Source organism: Schistocerca cancellata, chromosome 1, assembly GCF_023864275.1.
Source record: "Schistocerca cancellata isolate TAMUIC-IGC-003103 chromosome 1, iqSchCanc2.1, whole genome shotgun sequence".
In the NCBI taxonomy this organism is placed as follows: domain Eukaryota; kingdom Metazoa; phylum Arthropoda; class Insecta; order Orthoptera; family Acrididae; genus Schistocerca; species Schistocerca cancellata.
In genome coordinates, this window is record NC_064626.1 from 540,712,570 (window position 1) to 540,727,254 (window position 14,685).

Here is a 14,685-nt window from a genome sequence, read left to right on the forward strand (position 1 = left end):
GTGAGAGGACAGTCAGTGGCAAACACTGTGGTATAGTACTCGTACTACTACTGAACTGTATCGAGTCGGCTTCGAATCCCAGCACAGTACACAATCTCAATCTGCTGAGCACTTAATTTTTAGTATACACTATTACTGATTGCCAAAAAGGCGTCGTAGCGTTTATTAATAGACGCAGTTTAGGGACGGTCAGAATAAAATGTCACGATGGTTAAAAGAAAGTCATGAGTATCCCCCCTTTGATACATAAAATAAGCCAGCCATTCGTCTGTAAAAACAGAGGACGCTTTCCAGAGAACGTCACGTTAACGCGCTGGGTAAACGTTATGGAGATGCAGTCCTAATATACAGTAATCTTGTATCAGCGTCGTATGTCCAGGCTAAGTACAGACTCAGGAGCTGGCAAGCTTCGCACTACTGCTACCGCCATCGGGACACATGAAGCAATCCCATGGTCTACTGCTGGGCATAAAGCTGGGAACGCAACCTTAATGAAGGAGTTCTCAGGGAATCGACAATTTCGGGTCAGTGAGATATTTGATTATTGAAGAAATCAGTCTTTAGAGATTGTGCAGTTCCCTCGTTGGCAGCCTTTGGTAGTTACTGTGATGCTGATTGGATTGTGAAAAGACGGAATGATGTACAAATGTATATGCGTATCACATCTCTTTGGTGTTCAGTGATGATCATTTATAAAAATGGCTCGGAGCACTATGGGACTTAACTTCTGAGGTCATCAGTCCCCTAGAACTTAGAACTACTTAAACCTAACTTACCTACGGACATCACACACATCCATGCCCGAGGCAGGATTCGAACCTCCGACCGTAGCGGTCGCGCGGTTCCAGACTCTAGCGCCTAGAACCGCTCGGCCACTCCGGCCGACGGATCATTTATAGGGGGTATCATAGGACTTCAGACTTTCTATAACAAAAACCATTTGAAACAAGATTCTATGAAATAAAAGAGAGATGGGACGCATTCCTGGGGAATGAGAATCGAAAGAACAACAGTGATTGCTTGAGAATCGTGACGAAAAAGATAATGATCAATAGATCTTGAGACAAGTACGATGTGTGACAGGCGAGACAGTGGTAAGGGTCGATGTTCGAAGGAGCTTTGCAAATTCATCACATAAAGCAGCGCATTTTTCTGCTAAAATTTGCTTGGCTGTGGAATTCCGGCTCATAACTGACTGTTTGCCATCAACAGAATGGAACCGAGTTCAGGTGTTGTATCATAATTGGCCCTTGTCCCAAAAGGCGCTCAATAATGCTTGTTTGTAGATTGCAGTTACCACCATACAATTATGCAGTAAGCACTAATAGTTGAGGTTGAGGCGGCATTCCTCCGACAACATGACCTTCTGCCCATCGATTCATTCAGTGAATAGTGCAGCTTTTGAAATGTCAGTGTATTTCTGCTCCGCACTATGTACGAACGAGGTGACTCCGTATGGCATCAACAAAAGTCTTTAGACATACTAACACGAAAAAAAAGAAATATTCGTCTCGTCGTTGGAAAAATTGCGGGTGACTTTAATAAAGCCAAGAAAATGAACCCTAGGTAATGTGGATGAGAATTCTCTAAATACGATCGCACTCATTTGCGATATTAGAAACCAATTTCTCCCAGTACTCGTTTAATGCGAGCGAAACGATGACAATGAAATGTGACTCTATGACCCTGATTAGTTTATAGAACCTTTGATTTCACGAGGAAGGTATTAGGTCTGACAAGCAAGCTCTTGCACTCCGTAACACTTAAATGTCCGTGTTTCAGAGCGAGAAGCTGATGCAGTCGGCTTTCAGCTGTGGCTGGACAGAGAGCGACGTCCGCCTCAGGCGCAGCCTGCTGCTCTTCATGACGGCGACGGCGCGACCGGTCGAGATCACAGTGGGAAAGACGACCAAGCTGTCTAAGGAGACGCTGCTCCAGGTCAGTATTGATCCATCCCCGATACTAGAATAAAGACGGTCCCATTCTGCTGAACAGTCATTGTACTTGTGTGTCAAAACTTAGGAAACAGCTTTCCTAAAGGTGTAGAGTTGCCGTCGGTCTATCGAAGAACAGCATACTGGCTCAGTTAGTGAAAAATGTGCTGCCCGTCTCTAATTGTTAAGCTTCCTTCCGTTTTACAAATAGTCTACATGGCATCATCTGCCTAGCGAGACTTAATGAACCAGTAGCATCAACATATAGCTATTGAAATACCTCAAATGATCACCGAACCTTTTTCTGTTCTGTTAAAGTTATATGAATACTTCGAGGTGCCCAGCAGAGGCAGTGTCGCGTGGTGTTGGAAAGCGCATCCTCATCATCGCCATATGTAAGGCATATGACACTGCTATGAACTCATTGAACATCCTCCATTTCGTTTTCGCTTCATTTCACGTAGTGTAAATTGTCATTATAGAAGCGTTCGACGATGTAAAATGGTGTAAGGTGTTCTAGATTCTGAGAAAAATAGGGGTGAGCTATAGGGAGGGAGTAAAATATATTATGAAGAAAATTTAGGATGTTTGGGAAAGATAAAGGCACCAGAGAGGCAATTGATAACGGAAGCAAGAGTAAAGGAAAATCAAAACACATTCATAGGGTTTGTCGACCTGGAAAAAGCGTTCTACGGTGTAAAATGGTGTGAGATGTTCGAAACTCTGATAAAAAGAGGGATAAGCTGTAGGGAGAAGCGGGTAATATATAATATGTACAAGATCATATCGGAACTAATAAGAGTAGATCACAAAGAACGGAGTGGTCGGATTCAAACGGGTAAGACAGCGAAGACGTCTTTCGCCCCTGCTGATCAACCTGAACATCGAAAAAGCAATGATGGAAATAAAAGGAAGATCCAAAAATGGAATTAAAATACAAGGTGAAAGGATATCAATGACATGATTCGATGATGTCATTGCTATCCAGAGTGAAAGTTAAGAAGAATTACATGACCTGCTGAATGGAATAAATAGTCTAATAAGTACAGAATATGGACTGAGAGTAAATCGAAGAAAGACGAAGGTAATGAGATGTAGCATAAATGAGAACAGCGAGAACCTTAACATCAGGACTGATTTCACAAAGCAGATGAAGTTCAGGAATTTTACTACCTAGGCAGCAAAATAACCAATGTCGGACGAACCAAGGAGGAAAACAAAAACAGATAAGCACTGGCAAAAAGGGCATTCCTAACAGAGAGATGTCTGCTAGTATCAAACATAGGCCTCATTTTAAGGAAGAAGTTTTATGAGGATGTACGTTTGGAGCACAGCATTGTATGGTAGTGGAACACGGACTGTGCAAAAACCGGAAAGAAAGAGAATCGAAGGATTTGAGATGTGGTGCTACAGACGAATATTGAAAATTATGGGGACTGATAAGATAAGGAATGAGGTGGTACTGTGCAGTATCTGGGAGGAAATCAATGTGCGGAGAACACTGACAAGTAGGACAGGAGGACAGGACATCAGTTAAGACATGAGGGAATCACCTCCATGGTACTAGAGAGCAGCTGTAGAGGGCAAAAACTGTACAGGAAGACTGGGATTGAAATACGTCCAGCAAATAATAAAGATCGTAGATTGCAAGAGCTACTCCGAGATGAAGAGATTGGCACAGGAGAGGAATTAGTGGCCGGCCGCATCAAACTCAGACGTCCAGTTTTGCTGTCACGGGGTGGACGTTGTCAACCACAGTGCTGTTCTTTTAATTTTTTTTTATTGAAATGGAAATAGACTAACTGGTCCTTCAGGCACCAGAAAGGTTTCTTGGGAGTATGAATCTTCCATTTACAGGGGTATATCACATTTTAACAAAAATTTTTTCAACCTATCGTTTTGTTGCTGCGTTCAAAATCATCACAATTACGTGCATATCGTGCAACTATAGACTAGATAAATGACAACGTCTACATAAGTGTGTGGTACAGCCAAACACGACTCCTTCAGTGCGGGTGCACGTAGGGTTTCGTTTTCCCTCATGGGAATACAGGGCGCGCTGCAAAGTAGGGGCCGCAGTCAGAAAAATTTCCCTGAATATTGACTTCAGTAAAAGGACGATACACTAACACTGCAACATTTTTGATAAAAAGTAGTATAAAAGTATTTTGTGTTTTGCTCAAACAGGTAGAATCCTATTCCCATAACTGTTTTATAAACACGGTTGCTGTGGCACCATCTAAAAACCAAACGATGATGAGTTCAAGAGACATATTCTGGCAGTTATATGCGTGTTCGTAGAAACAAGGATAAACTAGTATGAGGAGCACTGACTTTGAGCAATTAAACTTGGGATGGCATGTTAATGGCATTTGAAGTTTTAGTACGAAATAGCGTATTATGTATATGAACTTGATATGCTGCATAACTGTTTGAAACTTCTGTTCCTTCTAATTCAAATAATGATATCAATGTTTAACTATCCTATTTTTGCAGAAATCTGAGGCAGACGTTAGAATATCTGTTACAAATTGTTTTATTTCCACTAGCTGGTTACCACGTGGCTCTCATAAATGTAGGACAATAGTCTTATACTTAACTTTCCCTTCCACAAGTAAAAGCTAAATTACCAGAACGTAATTTTCTTTCTTCCACAGGTGCTTAACGGAACGTACGGGCTGTTGAACCTGCTTTATCATTTCCATAGCGGTGTATGAAGGATTATCAGCATAACAGGCACTGCCAGAATTCCAAGTCCGCGTTTCTGTAAAATCATAGAAACTATAATTTGTTCAAAGATTGTAGGTAACTTATATTACATAAATTTAGTAACATGTATAAGCAAGATTTACTTCGTTAAAATTACATCGCAAACTATTAAAGTGAGAAAATAAATTTGCTCCACATAATATTTACACCTTCTTTTGTCCCCTGCTTCGATGGAGCGTAGTGATTCAGCGACGAAGATACAAGGCTGAGGATGACCGACTTTTAAATTTCTTTCGTATCACATCATTTACGTGTGTGCTTGGCGAAATCTTCTTAAAAACGTCGATGGTGATCCTTGGATAGAATGACGTTAACTGCAGCAGCCTTTTAGCACTACTCGATAAAATAAGAGCATATGCTGAAGTGTTTCACCAGTTCCACATTTATGGCCTTATGTCATTATCCTAAAAGGTATGAAACGACATACTGTACACACTTGTCGCTCCAGTACTCGAAACAGTCATTGTTAATAAACGATACTTACACTCGGTAATGAAAAAAGTAAACTTTCTTAGGAGGTTTCCCAACAAATAGTTTTACCTACGCTAGATGGATATTCTTCAGAGATGTTCTCAGGGAAACTCTCCTGGAAATCGTTTGCCATCACTCTTATGGGAAAGGAGACGGTGTTTCCTTTGTGATCTTTGTTGTACCAAGAAAATTAACAGACAGCTTAGGAAGAAAAAGTATTTAGGCAGTACCTTCCATAGCTGTACAAGGAAAGAGGAAACAGCGACCAGCAAAACAACGTATCTGTTGCTAAGTGTGACATTCCATAGGACTCCAAACTCCGGAACATAAAGTGACATGCCATCCATTATGATCACTGCGGTCGCTGTAAGAGTGAATGCCGCCTGGTGACGTATTGCGTTCCGAATGTGCAGTTGTAAACCCCAGAACAGAGGCGATCAGGTTGTTGCTTTCGTTAAGTTCCGTAATCGGTTCTATGATTACGTCTGTTGGGTGCACACCTGTCTCTGCGGTGCTCTCTCTGTTGTTGTGGACTGTCTTCTATATTTGGCAGGGATAAATGAGTAAATGATATCAGTTTAAAAATGAACATTGTCAAAGAGGTCAGTTACTCGTTGCCAAAAAATCTAACATATTTCCATCATGAGTGGGCTTCTGAACTATGTGTTGTAGATAGTTTTCAGAGAAGGAACTTAGTAACGATTCTTGACGTTTTGTCTAAAGTATGCAGTTGCATTTGGAAGTTTGTCCGGCAGTCGATAAAATGATCCAGTTACACGTTTAGGCCCAAACAGCCTTGCACGGAAGCTTGTTTTCAATTTTGGCGCGTTTGCGTTTCTTGTCTACTGTGACAAATACGCAACCCCCAATTTCCATTTAGCCTATCATTTCTATATACACTTACATTTACACCAAAATTCTCACTGCTGTGAGTTTATCAAATCAACCATCCTCGTATACCTAGTATCATATGAGCTCCATTGCTTTTAGGACTGCTTCAGACTCCAGGACTATGTTGTGATTTTTCAGCAATTGATCACTAAGATTTTAAACATGTCGTCTGTAGCGCCACTGCATTGAGTATTAAGCTAATACTATGGCAGAAAACCCGTGCGAGCAGTCCTCGTAATGTCAGCCACTTGAATAGCAGTCTCTGATGTGCGGTCCATCCCTGTCCCGTGTAGGGGGACCCTACAGTTCTGAACCATCTGGCGTAAGTCAGGGTGCTCACAGCCTAGCTTGTCCCAGAGAATTCAAAGTCTGCTTTACATCTGCTCGGCTCATAGCAGAGACCTCAGACCAGTTCCGGGAACATTACTACAGCCTGTGAGCTCTTCTGCGACCCTGTTATCAAGGCTGATCTTCGCATTCCCTCGTAATAGTGCCTGAATCATAGAAGTATGCACCTGGAGCCAAAACAACAGAGATAGTTTGTTCTAATGCGCGTGTCAAACTGCAGTTGATTGCTCCCTGCTCTCTGAATGGCTGCCGTAACAGTCTCTTCAACATGATGGATGGGGATTCAAGGCATTCACACAAATTGCCATTACAATAAGGAGAACCATTATTCGCCATATGTTCCAACCGTAACGATTAACAGAACCCCCTGCACATTAGCGCTTCCTTCTCCCTGACACAAGTCACACCAAGTTTCTAAACTTGTGAAGCATATCTCCCTGACACAGTTTCAATTTCAATTGGACAGAGAACTTCAAAGTTACTGCATACAGAGGTAGATATAACACCAGAAGTTCTACGTGGTCCTTTCCTCTCGTGGAAAGGACTTTTATACGTAACACTGACACCCCACTCACAGTCAACTGGACGAGCGGTGACAAGCCCTGTAGATTCGACAGAGGACACAGTATCCACTGGTAAAGATAGTGTTAGAGGCATCTTTTGTATCTGTGGTACATGACCCTTGGCATTTTGCCCAACATATTCTAAGCCATTTCCGGCTACCTGACGGCAATAGGAACGATTTACAGCTGCTTGTTGTTGTTGTTGTGGTCTTCAGTCCTGAGACTGGTCTGATGTAGCTCTCCACGCTACTCTATACTGTGCAAGCTGCTTCATCTCCCAGTACCTACTGCAACCTACATCCTTCTGAATCTGCTTAGTGTTTTCATCTCTTGGTCTTCCTCTACGAATTTTACCTTCCCCGCTGCCCTCTAATACTAAATTGGTGATCCCTTGATGCCTCAGAACATGTCCTACCAACCGATCCCTTCTTCTGGTCAAGTTGTGCCACAAACTTCTCTTTTCCCCAATCCTATTCAATACTTCCTCATTAGTTATGTGATCTACCCATCTAATCTTCAGCATTCTTCTGTAGCACCACATTTCTAAAGCTTCTATTCTCTTCTTGTCTAAACTATTTATCGTCCACGTTTCACTTCCATACATGGCTACACTCCATACAAATACTTTCAGAAACAACTTACTGACACTTAAATCTATACTCGATGTTAACAAATTTCTCTTCTTCAGAAACGCTTTCCTTGCCATTGCCAGCCTACATTTTATATCCTCTCTACTTCGACCATCATCAGTTATTTTGCTCCCCAAATAGCAAAACTCCTTTACTACTTTAAGTGTCTCATTTCCTAATCTAATTCCCTCAGCATCACCCGACTTAATTCGACTACATTCCATTATCCTCGTTTTGCTTTTGTTGATGTTCATCTTATATGCTCCTTTCAAGACACTGTCCATTCCATTCAACTGCTCTTCCAAGTCCTTTGCTGTCTCTGACAGAATTACAATGTCATCGGCAAACCTCAAAGTTTTTATTTCTTCTCCATGGATTTTAATACCTACTCCGAATTTTTCTTTTGTTTCCTTTACTGCTTGCTCAATATACAGATTGAATAACGTCGGGGAGTGGCTACAACCCTGTCTTACTCCCTTCCCAACCACTGCTTCCCTTTCATGTCCCTCGGCTCTTATAACTGCCATCTAGTTTCTGTACAAATTGTAAATAGCCTTTCGCTCCCTGTATTTTACCCTGCCACCTTTAGAATATGAAAGAGAGTATTCCAGTCAACATTGTCAAAAGCTTTCTCTAAGGCTACAAATGCTAGAAACGTACATTTGCCTTTCCTTAATCTTTCTTCTAAGATAAGTCGTAAGGTCAGTATTGCCTCACATGTTCCAATAATTCTACGGAATCCAAACTGATCTTCCCTGAGGTCAGCTTCTACAAGTTTTTCCATTCGTCTGTAAAGAATTCGTGTTATTATTTTGCAGCTGTGACTTATTAACCTAACAGTTCGGTTATTTTCATATCTTTCAACACCTGCTTTCTTTGGGATTGGTATTATTATATTCTTCTTGAAGTCTGAGGGTATGTCGCCTGCCTCATACATCTCGCTCACCAGATCGTACAGTTTTGTCAGGACTGGATCTCCGAAGGCCGTCAGTAGTTCTAATGGAATGTTGTCTACTCCCCGGGCCTTGTTCGACTTAGGTCTTTCAGTGCTCTGTCAAATTCTTTACGCAGTATCGTATCTCCCAATTCATCTTCATCTACATTCTCTTCCATTTCCATAATATTGTCCTCAAGTACATCGCCCTTGTATAGACCCTCTATATACTCCTTCCACCTTTCTGCTTTCCCTTCTTTGCTTAGAACTGGGTTTCCATCTGAGCTCTTGATGTTCATACAAGTGGTTCTCTTATCTCCAAAGGCCTCTTTAATTTTCCTGTAGGCAGTATCTATCTCACTATCCTAGTGAGATAAGCCTCTACATCCTTACATTTGTGCTCTAGCCATCCCTGCTTAGCCATTTTGCACTTCCTGTCGATCTCATTTTTGAGACGTTTGTATTCCTTTTTGCCTGCTTCATTTACTGCATTTTTATATTTTCTCCTTTCATCAATTAAATTCAATATTTCTTCTGTTACCCAAGGTTTTCTACTAGCCCTCGTCTTTTTACCTACTTGATCCTCTGCTGCCTTCACTACTTCATCCCTCAAAGCTACCCATTCTTCTTCTACTGTATTTATTTCCGCCATTCCTGTCAATTGTTCCCTTATGCTCTCCCTGAAACTCTGTACAACCTCTGGTTCTTTCAGTTTATCCAGGTCCCATCTCCTTAAATTCCCACCTTTTTGCAGTTTCTTCAGTTTTAATCTACAAGTCATATACAATAGATTGTGGTCAGAGTCCACATCTGCCCCTGAAAATGTCTTACAATTTAAAACCTGGTTCCTAAATCTCTGTCTTACCATTATATAATCTATCTGATGCCTTTTAGTATCTCCAGGGTTCTTCCATGTATACAACCTTCTTTCATGATTCTTAAACCAAGTGTTAGCTATGATTAAGTTGTGCTGTGTGCAAAATTCTACGAGGCGGCTTCCTCTTTCATTTCTTAGCCCCAATCCATATTCACCTACTACGTTTCCTTGTCTCCCTGTTCCTACACTCGAATTCCATTCACCCATGACTATTAAATTTTTTCTCCCTTCACTATCTGAATAAGTTCTTTTATTTCATCATACATTTCTTCAATTTCTTCGTCATCTACAGAACTAGTTGGCATATAAACTTGTATTACGGTAGAAGGTGTGGGCTTCGTATCTATCTTGGCCACAATTATGCGTTCACTATGCTGTTTGTAGTAACTTATCTGCATTCCTATTTTCCTATTCAGTATTAAACCTACTCCTGCATTACCCCTATTTGATTTTGTGTTTATAACCCTGTAGTCACCTGACCAGAAGTCTTGTTCCTCTTGCCACCGAACTTCACTAATTCCCACTATATCCAACTTTAACCTATCCATTTCCCTTTTTAAATTTTCTAACCTACCTGCCCGATTAAGGGATCTGACATTCCACGCTCCGATCCGCAGAACGCCAGTTTTCTTTCTCCTGATAACGACATCCTCTTGAGTAGTCCCCGCCCGGAGATCCGAATGGGGGACTATTTTACCTCTTGAATATTTTACCCAAGAGGACGCCATCATCATTTAATTATACAGTAAAGCTGCATGCCCTCGGGAAAAATTACGGCCGTAGTTTCCCCTTGCTTTCAGCCGTTCGCATTACCAGCACAGCAAGGCCGTTTTGGTTATTGTTACAAGGCCAGATCAGTCAATCATCCAGATTGTTGCCCTTGCAACTACTGAAAAGGCTGCTGCCCCTCTTCAGGACCCACACGTTTGTCTGGCCTCTCAACAGATACCCCTCCGTTGTCGTTGTACCTACGGTACGGATATCTGTATCGCTGAGGCACGCAAGCCCCCCCACCAACGGCAAGGTCCATGGTTACGAATAATAATTGACTCGTCTCGTGGCTGAGAATAGAATTAACAGTGGGCTGCATTATGAATGGTACAGTGTTCATCTGAACACTAGAAATATACACTCCTGGAAATTGAAATAAGAACACCGTGAATTCATTGTCCCAGGAAGGGGAAACTTTATTGACACATTCCTGGGGTCAGATACATCACATGATCACACTGACAGAACCACAGGCACATAGACACAGGCAACAGAGCATGCACAATGTCGGCACTAGTACAGTGTATATCCACCTTTCGCAGCAATGCAGGCTGCTATTCTCCCATGGAGACGATCGTAGAGATGCTGGATGTAGTCCTGTGGAACGGCTTGCCATGCCATTTCCACCTGGCGCCTCAGTTGGACCAGCGTTCGTGCTGGACGTGCAGACCGCTTGAGACGACGCTTCATCCAGTCCCAAACATGCTCAATGGGGGACAGATCCGGAGATCTTGCTGGCCAGGGTAGTTGACTTACACCTTCTAGAGCACGTTGGGTGGCACGGGATACATGCGGACGTGCATTGTCCTGTTGGAACAGCAAGTTCCCTTGCCAGTCTAGGAATGGTAGAACGATGGGTTCGATGACGGTTTGGATGTACCGTGCACTATTCAGTGTCCCCTCGACGATCACCAGTGGTGTACGGCCAGTGTAGGAGATCGCTCCCCACACCATGATGCCGGGTGTTGGCCCTGTGTGCCTCGGTTGTATGCAGTCCTGATTGTGGCGCTCACCTGCACGGCGCCAAACACGCATACGACCATCATTGGCACCAAGGCAGAAGCGACTCTCATCGCTGAAGACGACACGTCTCCATTCGTCCCTCCATTCACGCCTGTCGCGACACCACTGGAGGCGGGCTGCACGATGTTGGGGCGTGAGCGGAAGACGGCCTAACGGTGTGCGGGACCGTAGCCCAGCTTCATGGAGACGGTTGCGAATGGTCCTCGCTGATACCCCAGGAGCAACAGTGTCCCTAATTTGCTGGGAAGTGGCGGTGCGGTCCCCTACGGCACTGCGTAGGATCCTACGGTCTTGGCGTGCATCCGTGCGTCGCTGCGGTCCGGTCCCAGGTCGACGGGCACGTGCACCTTCCGCCGACCACTGGCGACAACATCGATGTACTGTGGAGACCTCACGCCCCACGTGTTGAGCAATTCGGCGGTACGTCCACCCGGCCTCCCGCATGCCCACTATACGCCCTCGCTCAAAGTCCGCCAATTGCACATACGGTTCACGTCCACGCTGTCGCGGCATGCTACCAGTGTTAAAGACTGCGATGGAGCTCCGTATGCCACGGCAAACTGGCTGACACTGACGGCGGCGGTGCACAAATGCTGCGCAGCTAGCGCCATTCGACGGCCAACACCGCGGTTCCTGGTGTGTCCGCTGTGCCGTGCGTGTGATCATTGCTTGTACAGCCCTCTCGCAGTGTCCGGAGCAAGTATGGTGGGTCTGACACACCGGTGTCAATGTGTTCTTTTTTCCATTTCCAGTAGTGTACTTGCTTATTCGTGCTCGCTAATTGTCTCGTTCTGTTGAAGTCACTTCCTATAAAGTATCGTCTTCGCTGGCCTTAAATAAAATTAATTAGATCGTATATCCTTAAATAAAATTAATTAGATCATATGTATATGAATAAGGCGCTGCGGTCGGCATCCAATATATAAGGCAACAAGTGTCTGGGGCAGCTGTTATATCAATTACTGCTGCTGGAATGGCAGGTTATCAAGATTTAAGTGGTGTGACAGTCGGCGCACGAGCGATGGGGCACAGCATCTCCAAGGTACTGATGAAGTCGGGATTTTCCAGTACGACTATTTCACGAGTGTACTGTGAATATCTGGAATCCGGTAAAACATCAAATCCCTTGCATCGCTGCTGGCAGAAAAAGATCCTGCTAAAACGGGACCAACGACGACCGAAGAGAAACGTTCAACGTGACAGCAGTGCAACGCTTCCGTAAATTTCTGCAGATTTCAATGCTGCGCCTACAACAATTGTCAGCGTGTGAACCATTCAACGAAACATCGTCGATATGGGCTTTCGGAGCCAAAGGTCCTCTTGTGTACCCTTGATGACTGCACGACACAAAGCTTTACGCCTTGCCTGGGCCCATCAACTCCGACGTTGGACTGTTGATGACTGGAAACATGTTGCCTGGTCGGAGGAGTCTCATTTCAGATTGTATCGAGCAGTGAACGTGTACGGGTGTGGAGACAACCTCACGAATCCATGGACCCTGCATGTCAGCAGGGGACTGTTCAAGATGTCGGAGGCTCTGTAATGTTGTTGGGTGTGTGCCGTTGGAGTGATATGGGTCTCCTGACAGGTCTCGATACGAATCTGACTGGCGACACGTACGTAAGCATCCCGTCGGATCACCTGCTTCCACTCATTCATATTCACTGTGCATTCCGACGGACTTCCGCAATTCAAGCAGGGCAGTGCGACACCCTACACGTCCAGAATTGCTACACAGTGACTCCAGGAACACTCTTCTCAGTGTAAACACTTCCACTTACCACCAAACTCCCCAAACATTAACATTATTGAGCATATATGGGATGCCTTGCAACGTGCTGTTCAGAAGAGTCCCCATCCCCTCGTACTCTTACGGATTCATGGATAGCCCTACAGTATTCGTAGTGTCAATTCCCTACAGCACTACTTCAGACATTAGTCGAGTGCATGCCACGTCGTAGCAGTTTCTTTGGCTCTTCAGTGTACGAGGTGCGACAATAAAGTAATGAGAATTATGTGAAAAAAATGTTGCTTACCGTTTTAGTCAAGGTTAGAGTTGTCTCCTTCAACGTAGTTCCCTTCTGATTGTACACACGTTTTTCCAACGCTTCTGCTATTGATGGTAACATTTGTGGAACTCATCTTCTGTAATATACTCCAATTCCCTCGTCACAGCTTTTTGGACATCTTGAGTTGTTTGAAAATGATGTCCCTTGAACATCGTTTTGACTCTTGGAAATAGAAAAATGTCGCACGGAGCGATATCTGGTGAATAAGGTGGCTGTGGTAGTACTGAAATTTGTTTTGAGGCTAAAAATTGCTGTACTGACAGAGCAGGATAGGATGGTGCAGTATCGTGATGCAGAATCAAATTATCAGCAAAGTTGGCATGGACATGAAGAACTCTTTTACGAAGTCTTTCTAAAATTTCTTTGTAGCAATATTGATTAACTGTTTGTCTAGGAGGCACCCACTCTTTATGAACAATTCCTTTGGAATCAAAGAAGCACACAAGCATGCATGGTCGTCCACTGCAGTCTTCATCTTCAACTCTTTGACATAACCCCTCTCCAAAAGCCTTCTGAAGTTTGCCGTAAGTTGTCGTCGCGTTTTCACCCAATTTAACGCAAAAAGAAATGGCATACCGTTGCGCAATATTATTCAGTTCCATTTCTGTGACGAGAGACATAAACACATGTTAACTTAATGCAGCACAACTCACGACTGAGCAGTTGCATCGATGTGCTGCTTGGACTAGAAGCAGCTTATAGACCAAGGTCAAAGATATTGTGCCTACGCAAGCCTGCAGGGTTGCCACATCTTGCAAGGAAAATCAGTCTCATTACTTTATTGTCGCACCTCCTATATATATATATAGTCTGTAAGAAGTGCTCGGTTTAAAGAATGCTCAATGGCTAAAATGAGATCCCAAACAAGAAGAAATGACATGACGCTACAGAAGGGAGAACATGTTTAGAGCATTCTTTTAATTCATCTCCTTCCGTAACAAGCAGGGTTGCCACAATTTACTTCTGACAAACTGAGACATTTCTCTTAAACTGTCCAAAAGATTGACGTAATTTCAGAGGCAGAAGCCGGGACAAACTAGGGCAATTCATTTAAGTTTAAAAGAGTGAAAGACGCGAGCAAATTGTCCCTTTTATCTGGGACACAGCGAATCGCTGCAGCGAGCTGCTCGCGGTATGAGACAAGTGGCTCACAGAAGCTGGTTCGCTGCCCAGGCACCTCATATAACAATAGCGGTCCTTCCGTCAGTGAGTCACGCTATGTTCGGGGGAGAAGTGGTCGCAGGAAGAGCAGACGAAGAAAGTTGCGGATTCACCAAATTACTCTCAGAAGACTGCACAGAATGTAACCGAAAATAGGACTTAATAGAAAACTACATTTGCACATTTATTGTTTTGACGGTCACCTGCACACAGAAGTACTCAATTTCATGGCGCACAATTTCAAA

The 14,685-nt window shown here is 43.6% G+C and overlaps 1 protein-coding gene across 1 annotated transcript in view; it reads left to right on the forward strand.

Moving 5' to 3' along the window:
- Positions 1-14,685, forward strand: part of LOC126189018 (odorant receptor 43a-like) — a 146,822-nt gene that overhangs the window by 52,228 nt on the left and 79,909 nt on the right. Inside the window, exon 6 of the mRNA XM_049930883.1 lies at positions 1,783-1,938. Coding sequence (XP_049786840.1) covers positions 1,783-1,938 — 156 coding nt within the window. The remainder of the gene's footprint in view (positions 1-1,782; positions 1,939-14,685) is intronic.